Source organism: Megascapheus bottae, chromosome 2 (genome assembly GCF_031878675.1).
Source record: "Megascapheus bottae isolate mThoBot1 chromosome 2, mThoBot2.hap1, whole genome shotgun sequence".
Taxonomy (NCBI): Eukaryota; Metazoa; Chordata; class Mammalia; order Rodentia; family Geomyidae; genus Megascapheus; species Megascapheus bottae.
In genome coordinates, this window is record NC_143510.1 from 72900228 (window position 1) to 72915222 (window position 14995).

Sequence of the window (14995 nt, forward strand, 5' to 3'; positions counted from 1 at the left end):
TGACATGGAAAAGACATTGTACTGGATAAAAATGTATCAATGTATTTCTAAGTTGCAGTGTGCAGTCATGTGTGTCTCTGTGTCTCCTGAACTCAGGGCCTCTTGGTCTTTCTTTGCTTTTTCTGAAGACTGATACTCTGCCACTTGAGCCACTTCTAGCTTTTTGGTGGTTAACTGAAAATGAATCCCTGGACTTTTCTTTCCTGGCTGATCTCAAGTTGCGAGGATGACAGGAGTGAGCCACTAGAACCCCAACTGCAATATAGTTTTATTTGGAACTTTAAAACACCAAGACAAACAAACATAAACATATAAATAGATGTGTCTGTATACATTTTGGTTAAGAAAAAGGCACTGAATTTCTTGAATCTCAGAAGACATGCTTTAGGATACAAATCTAGGATACAAATCAAAATTCTGAAGTGAGTTATTTGCTTAAAGTATAATATAAAAAAGAGCTAGATGGTATCAGATGAAATAAGATTTAAAAAAGCATATAGAAAAACCCATCCTGATATTTTCCCTGTCTTCTATGTACCAACAAAGTACCTCTTATAAGTAAACAGACTACTGGGAGAAACATCTCTAGGGAGATATTTCAGTAGTCTGACTTTAGATCAATTTTCTATGAATGTGGAACTTCTTTTCTCTTTTTCCTTTTTCTTTCTTGTTTTCACTTTAGGTCTATTTTTCCTGTTGTGAATTCTACTGCAGTTTTCTTTTGTGAAATAGTCTTTTATGGTATATCTATCATTCTAGCTATGATAATTTTTACTTTGTAAGAAACTGATAGGAAATTTGGCTCCACAGTTGGGAACAGGTCTAAAATTATTTTATCTTGGCCAAAGCAGTCCCCCATTTCTTTTTCTTCTTGGTATATGGTAGAACACTAAACATTATCAGAGAATAAAGTCTTTCTTCCAACTTGTAATAATCCTGTAACATCACTTTAAGTACAGTGGCCAATAAGATCTTCAGGAATTCATGAGAATCAGGTAAAAATGATGGCTGCCACCTCTCAGACTAGGAGTGTGGTTTACAACTGTGAATCTATTCTGTGGCTTTCCCCTGGTTTGGAATCTTGTTTCTTCTAAGAAATTCCAGGAAGTGAAGACACTGAAATATAGGAAAGAGTGATTTCTGAGATAGATAATTAGCCTTACTACTTTCGTTTCAAAATGCAAGTCGACTGTTGAGATTCCCTTTTCTGAGAACTGATAGAATACTGGACCTAGAAAATTCTGTGACAGTTTGAGAAATGACAGTTAATAGTAATAAAAGTAATTCTTGCTGCTTTGATACACTTGAAGCAAGCTGGTTTGGGGGATTCTTCTGAGAAGCAAAGAAATTACTGATGCTTGCCTCTAAAATGCTTAGAAGTTTCAGGTTCAAACATGACACAGCAAGAATTATGGGGAGTTTTTAAGGAGGGAAGGGGCTAAAATTCGATGCGGTATGTGTTTTTCTATGAAAAATTATGAATATATAGATACCTTCAAGTGTACCTGTCTGACTGCTGGATCTATGGTGACAGCACAATTATAGAAATGAAATTTAGGCTTCCCTCCCAGCAGGTGACATGTTAAAAGTCAAAATCCCTTTACAACTTTAGTTTGATGTCTACTAGATATGAGGGCCTATCCATTATTATTAAGCACTTAAATTATACCATAGGATAAATTTTATTTTTCTCTCTGGTGTCCATTGTAGCATTTTCTAACATTCTTCCAGGGAATCCCCTTGTTGCTTTATTTGTTTTCTTTCTTGGGACCAGGAAATACCTCTACCATTATTTCTGAAAGGCTTGGTCAGATCTCTGTCTAAAGTGTTTCATCGCTTACAAGTTGGCATTTTCAAAAACTATCATCGGTTACTACGGGTTAACCGCTGTATCATCAGTCGGTTACTATTGGGTAACAGATGATACATGCAACCAGAAACAGATCTTGGCTGTTTCTAGGTCTTCAAACCCCAGAGGAGAAAGAGGAGAGGCAAGTTTCTTAGGAATGCAGGCATTGGCACCTCACGCTTTGAACTACAACTCCCACAAAGCTCCGCGGCCAGGAGGCCGTTTCCGGCTCGGCGTCCCCGCCCCTCGCTCGTGGTTGGCCCTGGAGAAAGTCATTCTCTGTGCCTGGAACCTCTGGTTGAAGACCCTTGCTCTGGGCGCTCTGGTTGCCGCCAGCCGCGCGTTTTCCTCCAGGCCCCGGACTGCGGCTCATCTTCCGTCCTAGCCGCTCACCGTGAGCGCTGTCTGTTTGGGTCCACGATGCGACGCTTGGGCTCGGTGCAGCGGAAAATGCCTTGTGTGTTTGTGACGGAGGTGACAGACGAGCCCTCGGCCAAAAGGGAGCACCAGGTACCGAGCGAGTCCCGCGGGGGCTCCGGGCGCCTTTTGAACCCCACTGGGCCAGGCCGGGCTGGGTTTGCCCAGGCTCCCGTGCCCTGAGCTCCTCGTTCTTGTTGCTTAGGTGTAAAGAAGGGAGCGTGAGGGGTGTGGGGGGGAGTGGGTGCAGTGGGGGGGGGGGCTCAGGGATCTTTTTTGGTTTTTTCCTGCCCATTTGCAGCGAACCTGAAAGCCCATGCCCCAAACAAGGTCTGTCTTCCGCGATGACTTTCTCTCCCCGGGTGCAGCTCTTAGGATATATAGTCAGACGGCAACCGGCGACTTGGAGACTCTCTAGACCGCCTGTAACCCACGCACTCATCTAGTTCTTGACAGCTTGCCTCCTCACCTCACCGGGGATCCCACGCTTCCAAGTTTGATGTTTCCCTGTCCTAGTTTTCTCTTCGCCTCCCTCCACCCTTGACACACTATGGACATACCGAAACCTAGGTGTGAAAAACACCCCCATGTGCATTTTAAAAAAAAATCAATCCCACCGGTTTCACCATTACCACTGGCATTCCTGTCCCTTAGACTAAATGGGCCTGCAAGGCAGAAAGTGCTGTGTGTGTGTTGTTGTTGTTGTTGCTGTTGTTTTACTCCCAGCTTTTACTCCCTTCATCAAAGAATGAATCCTGGAATCATTTCATGCTGGCTTTCCGTTTTACCTTCATATTTTTACTTTCAGCATCTGATCTTTCCACTGCTATGTCATTAGTAGCTCTTCCTCTTTTATGACTACTTATTGCACTTCTTGCCACCCAGAAGGAATATCATGTTCTTTCCTAGTAAAAACCCCATAGCTATTAAAAAAAAAAAAGCCAGAACAAACCTAAGCCATGGCTTCCCATGATGTTGAGGGTGGATATTACTGTGTTTAAAGTTCTCTGAGCTAGGAAGAATAAACAATGCTTACCTCTCTGCAGGGAGGGATGGCTTACAGTGTTGTACTAGCATAGTGTTCAAATTCTTATTAAGGACTAGGTTGAGTCTACCCTCTAACTTATTTTATCCTGTATAATACCATCTGCAGTGCTGTGTGTATTATATTTTGACCAAGTTTTTTTGTTGTTGTTTTTTCCCAGTCAGACCTCCATAAAAGCTTGTGATTAATGTCGCTTATGGCTTCCCCAGTTAGCCCAATGGCTTCCCCTATCCAGAAATTTTAGAGGACTCACTTGATACTACCTGTTCTTTTTCATCCCTGCATGCCTTGCTTTTCTAGTAATAGTCTACGTCTTCCATGTCAGGAAGAGAATTTCCTGTACCACTCATTGTTTTTTGGTTATGTTGGTAGCAAAGGCTGGTAAATAATTAAGGAAGAAACTCTTATACTCATCAAGAATTCTATGTCCATAATCATCTCCTTCATAGGACCTTTTATTAATTCATATAGATATATGCCATTGGTCCAGACCTCTATTTTGTCAACAGAGAATATTCCCTAATACTAGTGTCGGAGGTGAACAATAAATCCCCATTCAGGTGTATCTTAAAAGTAGTAAGTCAGTACTACAGTGGGGCAAGTTTCCTAGCATATCTGGTTCTGTTTGAAATAGTGCTTCCACTTTATTCATCTTATACTTTATATAAAGCCACTGTTACTTCAGACTAGAAAAGAATAGCATTTCTCAGAAACGAGAATTCTGAAAAAAAAAAAGAAATTGACAGGAATGTTAGGAAATGTTCTTTTTTCTTTCATCACTGATGCGTTAAAGGAACTTCCTAAGTTTTATAAAGATGAAAGAATTGAAAATTCTCATACCAAACCTAAGGAACAATGAAAGGCAGTTATTCTTGGTAATTTTAACAGTGAAAACAGGAACCTAAACAAGAGTAAAACAAAATCATTGAGAACTCATTGAGCAAAGAATAGAACAGAAATGGTATCAAATGGTAGAGTAAGAAGGCCTAGTGGACCACCTTGGTCCCTGTTGAGGAGTAATGGATGGAAGTTCTCTGAGGGATCACCTGAGCAGTACCAGGGAGTCTTGCTCTTTTGTACTCCACCTATGTTGCCTGAGAGGATGCATTTCACAGAATACTCAAAATTTGTTGACTTCAGGATTGACATTATAGTTGGACTTTTGAATACAGCACTCAAAGTAAAAGACTTGTATGCTCTAGACTATGTGTCAAAGTGAAGCTTCATGTAGATTTGTTTTAGAGAGGCATATTTTTTATTGTCTTGAATGTTTTGAAGGTAAACAAAAATACATGTGAACCACTGCAGTTGATACAGCTCAAAAATTTAGGTTTGTAGTACTAGAATGTATATTCAAGAATTTACTGTTAATGATAACAAACATCAGTTTAATATTCCCTGATGCCGGTGGATGGTATGTTTTCCAAGTTTTTTTTTTCTTCAACTTCCTAATGAACCTAACTATTTTTAGAAGTAAAAAATACCGAATCAAAGCCAAACTTGTTCTGGGACTTAAGGTGATTTTAAAGTCTGTGCTCTATATTTAGGTATAAATGCAAAAGCAATCATAGTTTATTGGATATGAAATAGTATGTAAAGAAAACAGCATCATTTTATCAGGCAGTTGAGAGGAAAAGCATATGATACACGTAATCCAGAAAGTATTTTAATTTTGGCTTTTTAAGGGATGGCTCTGTACAGAATAGATATTGGTAGTAGTTATGTTGAGAAAAAAAGCACTGAAAAAGAGACTTATTCCAAGAGATTCTTTGTGATTAGGTCTCAGAGATGAGATTATGGATTTCTTATTACATTTTTACATGTTCTAACTGTACCATTTTCTAGTCAGATTATAGATTTTAACTTTGCAAGAAACAAAGTTAAAAAACACAAGCAATAACTAATCCATCTTCACTCTACCATCTTTGTTCCCTGAAAATGTATCCTCAGGAAGGAAGACAATGCCCAACTAAGTCTTATTTGAAAAGAAGTATGTAACAAAAATACGGGCATTTATAAAAGTGACAAGGGGGGCTGAAAGTTTGGCCTAATGGTAGAGTGCTTGCCTAGTATGTACGAAGACCTGGGTTTGATTCCTCGGTACCACATACATAGAAAAAAGCCAGAAATGGTGCTGTGGCTCAAGTGGTAGAGCTGTAGCCTTGAGAAAGTACAAGGACAGTGCTCAGGCCTGAGCTCAAGCCCAAGACTGCCCCCCCCCACCAAAAAAAAAAAAAAAGAGTGACAAGGACTTTATGTACTTACCAGATTTATTCTTGAAATGCTAAAATTGTTAAATATATTTTTGTTAAGCCACAAGAGCCACCCATGGTATTACTTAAATGATCTGGTTTTACCCTCACTCAGTTCCAAACACAATGGCTGCCTTGCATTCTTCAAACAGGAGTTGAACCTCCTCACTTCAGGCTTTCTTTTCTCACATTTTTATACATTGTATATTATCTCTACTTCAAAGCTGCTCAAATGTTCTTCTGGAGGGACTTCTCTGTCAACCATATGTAAAATAGCATGCCATCCCTGTCTTTTCTTTACCAGATTTTTTCCCTGTAGGCTTATCATACATAACATTGTACTATGTCTTTTACTTCTATTGTATCCCTCTAAAGTACAGTCTCATTAAAAGTGGGTACATTGTTGCTCCTTTCTATACTTCCAGAGTTGAGAGCAGTACTTAATCTGTTTAATGAATGATCACTAAGTTTTATGACTGTGTGCATCAAACAGTACAGCATGGTACTAGACAAGGTTCCTGGTGTTAGGTAATCATGGTGGATGAAGAAATGCAATTAGTCTATGTGGAAGACCAGGTTTCTGGTGATAATATACAAAGAGGAGACATACAGGAAACAGTACTTTTGAATTCTTAGAAGATGTACAGCAGGTTATCTTTTAGAAGTACTGAAATTCAGAACAATGTAGGTGAATACGTGTGCAAAGACAGACTGTCTATCTTAAACCAGTTTCTTTTTCTTTTTTAAGCCATTTAAAGTTTTGGCAACTGAAACTCTAAGTCACAAGGCATTAGATGCAGATATACACAGTGCAATTCCAACAGAAAAAGTGGATGGAACATGTTGTTATGTTACTACCTACAAAGGTAAAATAACACTACAATGTTTGCTTATAAGTACTACTTATTTTTCTTAGTGATTTTACAAGCTGTATATGTCTGAAATTGGGCATTTGTTTTTCGTAAAACTTTGGAAACTTCAGGAGTAAAAAAAAAGGTCACAATTACATCATTGTGGTTTTCTCTTGGAGGAAGAAAGGTAAGGTTTATCTATTAATGACAGGAAGTATGATAAATCCTTTTCATATGTCTTCTCTAACTGCACAAGAAGCTTTTCCATGTCACAGATAGGAAATGGAGTTCCAACTAAATATTTTGTGCAACATCATGTAAGTAATGAATGGCTGTGTAATTCATGGAATCTATGCTTGCCTGACTCTGAAGCTTATTTGCATAATCTCAGTCCTGTTTCTAACTTCTATTAGACAGGTCTCTTAATTTCATTTGAATGTGCATTAAAAAAGATAGGTCAAAAAATTGTTTTGTATTAAAAAATACACTGAAAAGAGGAAGAAATATGCTTTGTGATTACATCTGGACAGTGACATTACCTCTCAATTAGAAATAGAACAGTTGAATAAGCATCTGGACATATTCTTTGTATCAGAAAATGTCTTCTCAGATGTTTTATAAAAAAATACTTTAGTAGAATATACACAGCAAACTTTACCATCTTAATGATTTTGGTTTTTGGTGATACTGGGTTTATAAACTCAGGTTTGAATTTGGCCTACAGGGTTTCAGGCACATGTCTGAACTGTGATCTTCCTAATTTAGACTTCCGGTCATAACCAGGAAAACAGTTGCACACTACCATGTCCAGCTTCTTTAAGATCGAATTGGGTGAACTTTTCTGCATAGACAGGTCTGGAACTGAAATCTTCCTGAATCTCAGCCTGCCATGTAGCCCTTCTCTGTCCGGCTATTGTTAAAGAAGGGGGTTTTTGTCTATATGCCAGACTGGTCTCAAACTGTGTTGACTCCCAATCATAGCCTCTCAAGTGGCTAGCATTACAGATGTATGCCATTAGCCCTCAGCTACATCTTTTGTCATTTTCAAGATCATATACAATTCAGTGGTGGTGTGATATGATTTACAACCATCAGTCTTCAAGTCTGTATTTCTAATATTTGGTGTTGGTACTTGGGCTTGAACTCAGGGCTTTGAGTTTGTGTGGGGGGCGGAAGGGGAGGTGTCGGGGTCATGAGGCTTCATCTCAGGGCTTGAGCACTGTCCCTAAGCTCTTTTCCTCAAGGCTAGCATTCTACCTCTTTGGACCACAGTGCCCACTTCTGTTTTTTCTGGTGATTAATTGGAGATAAGCGTCTCAGACTTTTGTGCCTGGGCTAGCTTTGAACAGGTACCCTTAGGTCTCAGCCTCCTGAGTAGCTAGGATTACAAGTGTAAACCTCTGGCAGCCAGCGGCTTTGACTTTTTACTTCATTGTTGTTTTTGTTTTTTGGCTCAAGACTGATGCTCTTACCACTTGAGCCTCGGCACCACTTCTAGCTTGATGATGATATGGAAATAATGAATCTCACAGATGTTCTGGACCAGGCTGGATTTGAACCCTGATCGTCAGAGTTCAGCCTCCTAAATAGCTAGGATTATAGGGGTGAACCATTGGTACCAGCTTATTACTCCTCTTTTTGAAAACTAAAATTGTAACCACTGGTTGCAATCTATTCCTATCTACTCCTCCCCATCTTTTCCTGTCTCTGTAATCGGATTTCTTTCCACTTAAAAGCATTTATTTTGAACATTTATTTTGAGCATAATGTTTTCAGGCTTATCACTGTTAATATCAGAATTTCATTCCTCTTAATGTCTGCATATTCTTACACTATTTCCACTCACTAAAGATGGGCATTTGGATGGTTCCTATCTTGTGGGATTGTGAGATGCTGAGGTGAACTGGGGCATTGAGTAACTCCTAAAGCGCTGCTGCTTTCATCTTTTCTGGTTGAAATCCAGAATGGGTCAGATATTTTTGAGGAATTGACATAGTATTTTCCATAGTGGTTAGTTACACTGTTTTACATTCCCACCAACAGTGCATCAAGCCAGGTCAGCCTGATTTCTGATTTGCCAGAATTAACTCTCATTTTGGGTAGAAGATGCTTCCTCTACTCACGTAAGATATTTAGTAAAACAAACATTGAATGCTCTTATGGAAGGATCGTGTTTTAACTTTCTATCTCATCCTTATCATTCAACGAAGTAATTCTTCTCATAATACTAGGTATGGATAGGTGCTGCGTAACCTGGACTCCGTTTCCCTTTCTCTTCTATGACTGTTTCTCTTAGAGAGATAAATATTGTTTGTTGGAATATTCAAAGTCTCTTGATATGAACTTTGTTTGCATCTTATACTTTCCTTCTCCTTTTACTTTTTTAGGTAAGCCATACCTTTGGGCTCGACTAGATAGAAAACCCAACAAACAAGCTGAAAAACGATTTAAAAACTTTCTACATTCCAAAGAGAACACAAAAGGTTAGTGGCTATTACTTTAACTTTTTCAAAATGCTAGCTAAAATGTGTGTTTAATCTATTGCTATGGTATTTCTGTACATTCTATCCTTTTAATAACCATGTAATAAAGATGGGTGATTGAATAGTTTTATATATGAGTATTCTTAAAAATATCTTAAAATGCTTTAACATTTCTGGGACTGTTAAAGTATGAATCTGTTTTGTTAAAACATATATTATAAATAGATGTGTCCTGATTTAGAGTAAGAGACAATCGAACAACTTAAATTTCAAAGGAAGTTAGTATTTTGGGGGATTTAAACACAGGACCTTGTGATCTCACTCTACCTTTTCACTCATGGTCTGGTGCTCTACTATTAAAGCCAGGCTTTTGCTGGTATTTTTTTTTTTTGTATTTGAATACTGATCCTCATATCTCAGCCTTTTTAGTAACTAGTACTACAGTTGTGAGCCACCTAGTTGAATTAGTAATTTTAATTTCTACATTAAGATGTCTGTTATACATAGTTTATATATAATCACATTATCTCTATATATTTATAAGTGTATCTATATAAACATACATATATATGATTTGTAGTTCATTGCTAATTCAGGATAAACTTAAGACATAATGAAACACTGACCACTTCGGTTAGACTGTATTGAATACAAGTGGTGGTGTATTTAACAGGAAATTTTAAATGGCAGCACTCTCAACACTATGTAATCAGGCACCTAGTAGTGAGAACGTAAGATATTTGTGTTATATCTGATACAGAGGTTTCACTGACTGCTTTCACTTTGTGTCTGTATCTGTTCAGTCTTTTGTATTTTTTGAATACTGCCATGAGTAAAATTTTCTCTTTCTAGAATTTCTTTGGAATGTGGAAGAGGATTTCAAACCTGTTCCAGAGTGCTGGATTCCTGCAAAGGAAATAGAACAGCTGAATGGGAATCTGGTGCCTGATGAAAATGGACACATTCCTGGTATCATGAAATCTCTTCTCAAATGCAATTTTAGCAGTATAAAGAATAAAGGTTCCAAATGATGAGAAACTGATGAATTTAATTTAATTTGGGTCTTTATTTTATGTATATGCACGATGTAAAATTTCTGTCTTAATGTTAGGTAAAATCTATTTACGTGAAACAGAAGCTAGAGAGAAAACCTGATTCATAAAAAACCTAATTCTGTGTCTTAGAATGGTGCTCAATTTTTACTGAACTATGGAAAAATTCTCTAAGATTGTTGAACACTTCGCAGGGGAATAATGATCAGGTTAATTCCCAACACAATAATAATAATATAAGAACGCTTTGTGACTGAAAATAAGTGTAATAAAAGCATTAACTTTCCTGCTGCTGATTTTAAAAAGTGTAAGCTAGGAGATACAAAAAACATGCAAGATTTACAACAAAAATTTACCTATATTTTCAAGTTAAGTAAAACTTACATAATAATATATTTTTTTTCCTTTTAATATAGGTTGGGTACCCGTAGAGAAAAATAGCAAACAGTATTGCTGGCATTCCTCTGTGGTTAATTATGAAGTTGAAGTTGCCCTGGTCCTAAGGCATCCTCCTGATGAGCCTGAACTTTTGGAAATAAGTACAGTGCCACTGTCAGATCTCTTAGAGCAAACCCTGGAGCTTATAGGAACAAATGTGAATGGAAACCCATATGGTGAGTGAAGCCTTTTCCTCGTTCAGTTATAAAAGCTGATTCATAAAGTCAGCTTAAAAACCACATACCACCCCCTAAAGAAATGCCTAACAATATTGTGTCCTAGGAATGAAATTGTGTCACTTTGGAATGAAAACAGGACTACATGTGCTGGATTATTCTCTCTTCCAAAAAAGCCGATGAAACTTTCTGCAAACTGTATTTCTAAATGTTTTGAATAAATATAGCTAATCACAAATTTTACTATTTAGGATTAGGAAGCAAGAAACATCCAGTGCACTTCCTTATACCACATGGAGCATTTCAAATAAGAGATCTGCCTGCACTGAATCACAATGACCTCTTGTCCTGGTTTGAAGGTTCCAGAGAGGGTAAAATTGAAGGAATTGTATGGCACTGCACTAATGGCTGTTTAATTAAGGTAATGGCAAAAGATTGCTTTTACTTGGGTATGTTGTCATTTGAACATAAAAGGAATGGTGCACAAATTCTCTGAACAAATTGTAGCAATTTTGACTTAAAATAAGGAAATCTAATTCCCTTATTTTAGGTACTACCACATTTCCCCTCTTCCTCCTTTTCCTCCCCTGCTTTTTCTTTTCTTTTTTTGTTGAGACAGAGCTTCACTATGTGTCTCTAGATTCCCATTCCTCAGTGTCTCAAGTTACAGCAATGCCAGCATATCTAGTTTTATATGCTATCAATCTTTTATGCTAAAATAGTGTCATTTAGTGATGATTTGGTGGACAGAATTACAAGTAATGCCACATATTCCCCTTCTTAGAAATTTGTGTTATAGTATTCTCTGAGAAGTTCTGTAGCTGTTAATATCTCCTATAATGTGACAGAAGAAAAGTGGACCCATTACAGTGTATGGTAGATAGTAGGTACCCAGAATGAGTAATTTCTAAGCAAATAATGATAGTTATAGATGAAGGTCAAAGCTAAAACCTTTCTTTTTTCTAGGTTCATCGCCATCACCTTGGGTTATGCTGGCCAATTTCTGAGACTTACATGAATGCAAAACCAGTTATTGTCAACATGAACCTGAACAAATATCACTATATTTTTGATACCAAATGTCTGTTCAATCAACTTTCAAAAATAGATAAACAGAAATTTGGTAGGCTCAAAGATGTAATACTCGACACATAAATGGAAATACGATGAAAATTAACTTTGTATTTGGATCTTGAATATTGTGCTATGTTTACAAAGGCAAAAAATACTTCAGAATTCCTATCTTTCTGGGAAGCATAAAGATCTTCTACCATTGAAAGAAGTTACCTATTCAAATATTTATTTAAATCCACCTATTAATTTTAACTTCTATACAGAAAAATATAATAATCAGTAAATTTGTGCAAAAGCTTAACCTTCTAATTTAATGTATACAAATATCAATGTATCTATATTTTATTATAGGTAGGGTCTGAGAATGTTAACATATACATAAATTAAGAATATGTAAAACTTCAATTGTAAATGTCAAAATAGTTTATCCTCATACTTTAAAAACCTAAGACATTATGAATGTAGACAAATTTGCATAGTTTATTGCCTATTTTATGGCTATAACTTATTCTGAAGTCTTCAAATTTTTTAATTCTATTTACTAAAATTCCCTTTAAGTCAAGAAGGAAGTTCTCTTGTTCAGAAACCTGATTTCCAGTCTCAGTTTTAACTTATAAAACAAAAAATGAAACTACTTATATATGAACCTTAATACATAGGAAAATTGTCAGGACCTTCTTCACCTTCAGATTGTTCTGAAGCATCAAGAGGGCTAGATAATTCAACTCCACATTGTGCAGAAAGTTTTTTTAACTTTTCTTCTAAGAGAATATTTTTTTTCACTTCTTCCTTATAATTATATTTCAGATCTTCAATTTCTTCAAAGAATGAAGGATCGAAATTTTCCAATTCTTTTTTGAGCTTTTTTATTTCATCCTAATAGGAACATATATACTTTAAAACTCACATATAGGAATACATTCTTTAGATGGTAACTGAATAGGTATAGTTATAAACATATAAGCCAAATTAATTTATGACTACAGACATACATAAGTATTTTCTGTTAATATTATCTGTTAATATTATCCCACTGCACAGTATAAATAAACCTTTTAACTGCCTAATAAAATGATTCATTCTGTAAGTTCTGTTCTAGTCTTTAAAAAATTTAATCCTAGATTATGATAAGCATATCAGGTGCTATGAAAGAGAAAATCAAGGTGATGTTTATAACCCTGTAGTTATTCTCTTCAATACTTTTTTCATTATGCCTTCATTTATATTTTCTTTCTAAACAGTTAATACTTAATGAATTATGACCAACTTTTTATTAATACACACATACATATACACATCATCAGAAAACCCCCGAGACTTTCGCCTGACTAAACTAGGCATCTGGTTACATTGTTCCCAATATAATCCTACATTTATATTCAGAAAATATTTAAAAACTTGTAAAGAAGTATATTTGTTAATTAATAAATTTACTCTTGAATCCTATTTTGTCTTGTCAGAATTTTTTTTTAGGTCTTATTTAAGAAGCTTATAAATGAACATAACAGCCTTCATAATATTAAGCTAAAATTATTCTACATAAAAATGTAAATCTATATATTTTTAGGATATTTACCTGAAAGTCAAAAGATATTGATCATAAAAATATTTTTCCAGGGGTTGGGAGTTTGGCCTAGTAGTAGAATGCTTGCCTAGCATGCAGGAAGACCTGGGTTCGATTCTTCGGTACCACATACATAGAAAAAAGCCAGAAATGGTGCTGAGGCTCAAATGGTAGAGCTCTAACCTTGAGAAAATCCAAGGACAGTGCTCAGGCCCTGAGCTCAAGCCCACGACTGGCAAAAAAAAAAAATTCCAGAAAAAAAGAAGGAAAGAAAGAAAGGAAGGAAGGGAAAGAAGGGGGAGGGGAGAGGAGAGGGGGAAGGGGGAAAGCGAGAGGGGGAAGAGGTGGAAAGGAGGAAATGAAAGGGAAAAGGAAGGGAAGGGAGAATATTTTCTATGTATAGAGATCTGAATTTGAATAAACCTATCATCTATTAAAAAAGTTTGCCACAACTGTTTTCAGTAAATAAATACAATTGAATGTACAAATAATTACCTTCAAATGTTGCTTTTCTAGAGCTGACACTTTAAGCTGTGTCTCTAGATCTTTTATTTCTTCTTTTAGTTGATCAGCACCTGTCAAAAACATTGCCAAAATTAAACTGAGATTTTTCTCACTCTGAATAATTTCAAGATAAAAGTTTCTGTTTCAAAGCATAAGCACAAAATTTATGTCTACAGCCTTGGCATAGTCACTGTTTCAGACAATGAATCCGATATATAGCCTCTTAATATTCCATGGCAAGCAAAACCAGAAAAGTTATCTCATAGGTACTAAAGAATAAAATAAGGCTAATTTTTAAAAATATAATACAGACAAGAAGAGGGGTGGGGGAGGGGGGAAGGGAAATGGGGACCATGACATGTGAAAGGGTATCAATGTGTGGGAATTAAGGCACCCTTTATCTGGCAAATATCATGTAACCCTCCTATTAATTACAATAAAAATATATTAAAAAAAGAAATATACTGATGCAATTTGAAGGAAAAAAAACACAAATAGTGGTCTAATTTGAACGACTTTTAAGTCTTTAAAATATTATACAACTTTCTATGGAAAGAGAGCTTGGACCCAAGTGTTTCTTCTCCCATATCGTAAGTTTTATGTGATTTCGAAGAAACCATGAACAAGTTGTGTAAATTTCAATATATTTACCTTTAACTTGTACTTTATAATTCTTCACTCTCTAAATTCATTGTATTTCATTTGATGCTAATGAGAGTAACAACCAAATATTCTGTGAAACATGAGGAAGCTTAGAGACTGAGGTTTTTACAAAATGACCAATCTAGAATATGATTCCAGTTCTATAGGCAGGCATCTGCTATTCTGCAAAGCTACCCTGAAAATGTCAATGAAAGCCAGATACAGTAACTAATTAATAGAGTCCTAGCTCCTCTGGGGTCTGAAATTGGAGGCTTGTGCTTCCAATCCGGCCATGGTGATTCTTATCTCCATTCAAGAGGAAATATCTGCAAGTAGACCTGATGGAAGTGGTGGAGTGCCAGCCTTGAGAGAAATGCGAAAGCAAGAGTGCCAGACCCTGAGCTCAAGTTGCAGTATTAGTGTTTTTTAGATTAAATTTTGTTCATAGGGTGATGTCAAGAGGGGCTACAGTTACAGTTGTAACATAAATATTTCTCAAAGTGAGTATTCTATGAATGTATCAGTAGGAGGAAAGACAACTCTTATCAAAACCAATACGCAGGGAAAAGTTTACTAAAATTAGACTTTACAGGAATTTCTAAAATTTTGTCTGGAGAGTGGTAAATCTGGAAGAAATATTAGTAAGGC

At 36.3% G+C, this 14995-nt stretch overlaps 3 protein-coding genes across 13 annotated transcripts in view; 1 reads left to right on the forward strand and 2 right to left on the reverse strand.

The window, feature by feature from the left end:
* Zc3h11d (zinc finger CCCH-type containing 11D) overlaps positions 1-2282 on the reverse strand; it is a 24481-nt gene extending 22199 nt beyond the window's left edge. The window contains exon 1 of one of the 6 annotated variants that reach the window (XM_090328346.1): positions 2028-2282. In XM_090328346.1, the coding sequence (XP_090184472.1) occupies positions 2028-2222 (195 nt within the window). In that variant the 5' untranslated portion in view covers positions 2223-2282. Of the gene's footprint in view, positions 1-1015; positions 1117-2022 lie in introns of those variants that run through there. The other 5 variants (XM_090328348.1, XM_090328345.1, XM_090328347.1 and 2 more) reach the window with 5 other exon arrangements.
* The window catches only part of Rlig1 (RNA 5'-phosphate and 3'-OH ligase 1), a 12300-nt gene extending 562 nt beyond the window's left edge, over positions 1-11738 (forward strand). Inside the window, exons 1-7 of one of the 2 annotated variants that reach the window (XM_090328356.1) lie at positions 2270-2359; positions 6312-6429; positions 8802-8897; positions 9750-9866; positions 10366-10563; positions 10815-10984; positions 11530-11738. In XM_090328356.1, the coding sequence (XP_090184482.1) occupies positions 2270-2359; positions 6312-6429; positions 8802-8897; positions 9750-9866; positions 10366-10563; positions 10815-10984; positions 11530-11718 (978 nt within the window). In that variant the 3' untranslated portion in view covers positions 11719-11738. Of the gene's footprint in view, positions 1-2269; positions 2360-6311; positions 6430-8801; positions 8898-9749; positions 9867-10365; positions 10564-10814; positions 10985-11529 lie in introns of those variants that run through there. The other variant, XM_090328355.1, reaches the window with a different exon arrangement.
* Cep290 (centrosomal protein 290) overlaps positions 11726-14995 on the reverse strand; it is a 76606-nt gene continuing 73336 nt past the window's right edge. For all 5 annotated transcript variants that reach the window (XM_090328340.1, XM_090328341.1, XM_090328343.1 and 2 more), the window contains 2 exons: positions 13697-13776; positions 11726-12513 (listed from right to left, as the gene is read on the reverse strand). In XM_090328340.1, coding sequence (XP_090184466.1) covers positions 12286-12513; positions 13697-13776 — 308 coding nt within the window. In that variant the 3' untranslated portion in view covers positions 11726-12285. The remainder of the gene's footprint in view (positions 12514-13696; positions 13777-14995) is intronic.